Source organism: Myotis brandtii, unplaced genomic scaffold, assembly GCF_000412655.1.
Source record: "Myotis brandtii unplaced genomic scaffold, ASM41265v1 scaffold434, whole genome shotgun sequence".
Taxonomy (NCBI): domain Eukaryota; kingdom Metazoa; phylum Chordata; class Mammalia; order Chiroptera; family Vespertilionidae; genus Myotis; species Myotis brandtii.
In genome coordinates, this window is record NW_005366599.1 from 815544 (window position 1) to 815848 (window position 305).

General features: G+C 68.9%; 1 protein-coding gene across 1 annotated transcript in view; it reads left to right on the plus strand.

Moving 5' to 3' along the window:
* The window catches only part of CCDC27 (coiled-coil domain containing 27), a 19311-nt gene that overhangs the window by 1233 nt on the left and 17773 nt on the right, over nt 1-305 (plus strand). Inside the window, exon 2 of the mRNA XM_014546188.1 lies at nt 74-206. Within this exon, the coding sequence (XP_014401674.1) occupies nt 74-206 (133 nt within the window). The remainder of the gene's footprint in view (nt 1-73; nt 207-305) is intronic.

The window sequence follows — 305 nt, forward strand, 5'->3', positions numbered from 1 at the left end:
CAGACCACTCCCGCGGGCCCCGGCCACCCCGGCCTTTCTCTCCCTGACTGCCTCGCTGTCCCCGCTCTGCCAGAGTGAGTTCCTGCAGGACGCCAGCCCCAAGGACCGGACCTTCCTGCTGGAAATGGAGGAGCTGCGCAACATGTTCCTCCAGCGGCCCGGCTGCCCGCAGTTCTGCACCCGGGCCACCTCCATGTCCAGCTCCGGTGAGAGCCCCGCCGGGGCCCAGGGGCGGGGCGTTCAGGGGGAGGGAGTGGGAGATTCGGGAGGGAAGCTTCTGGAAAGAGCCCATGAGGCTGAAGACG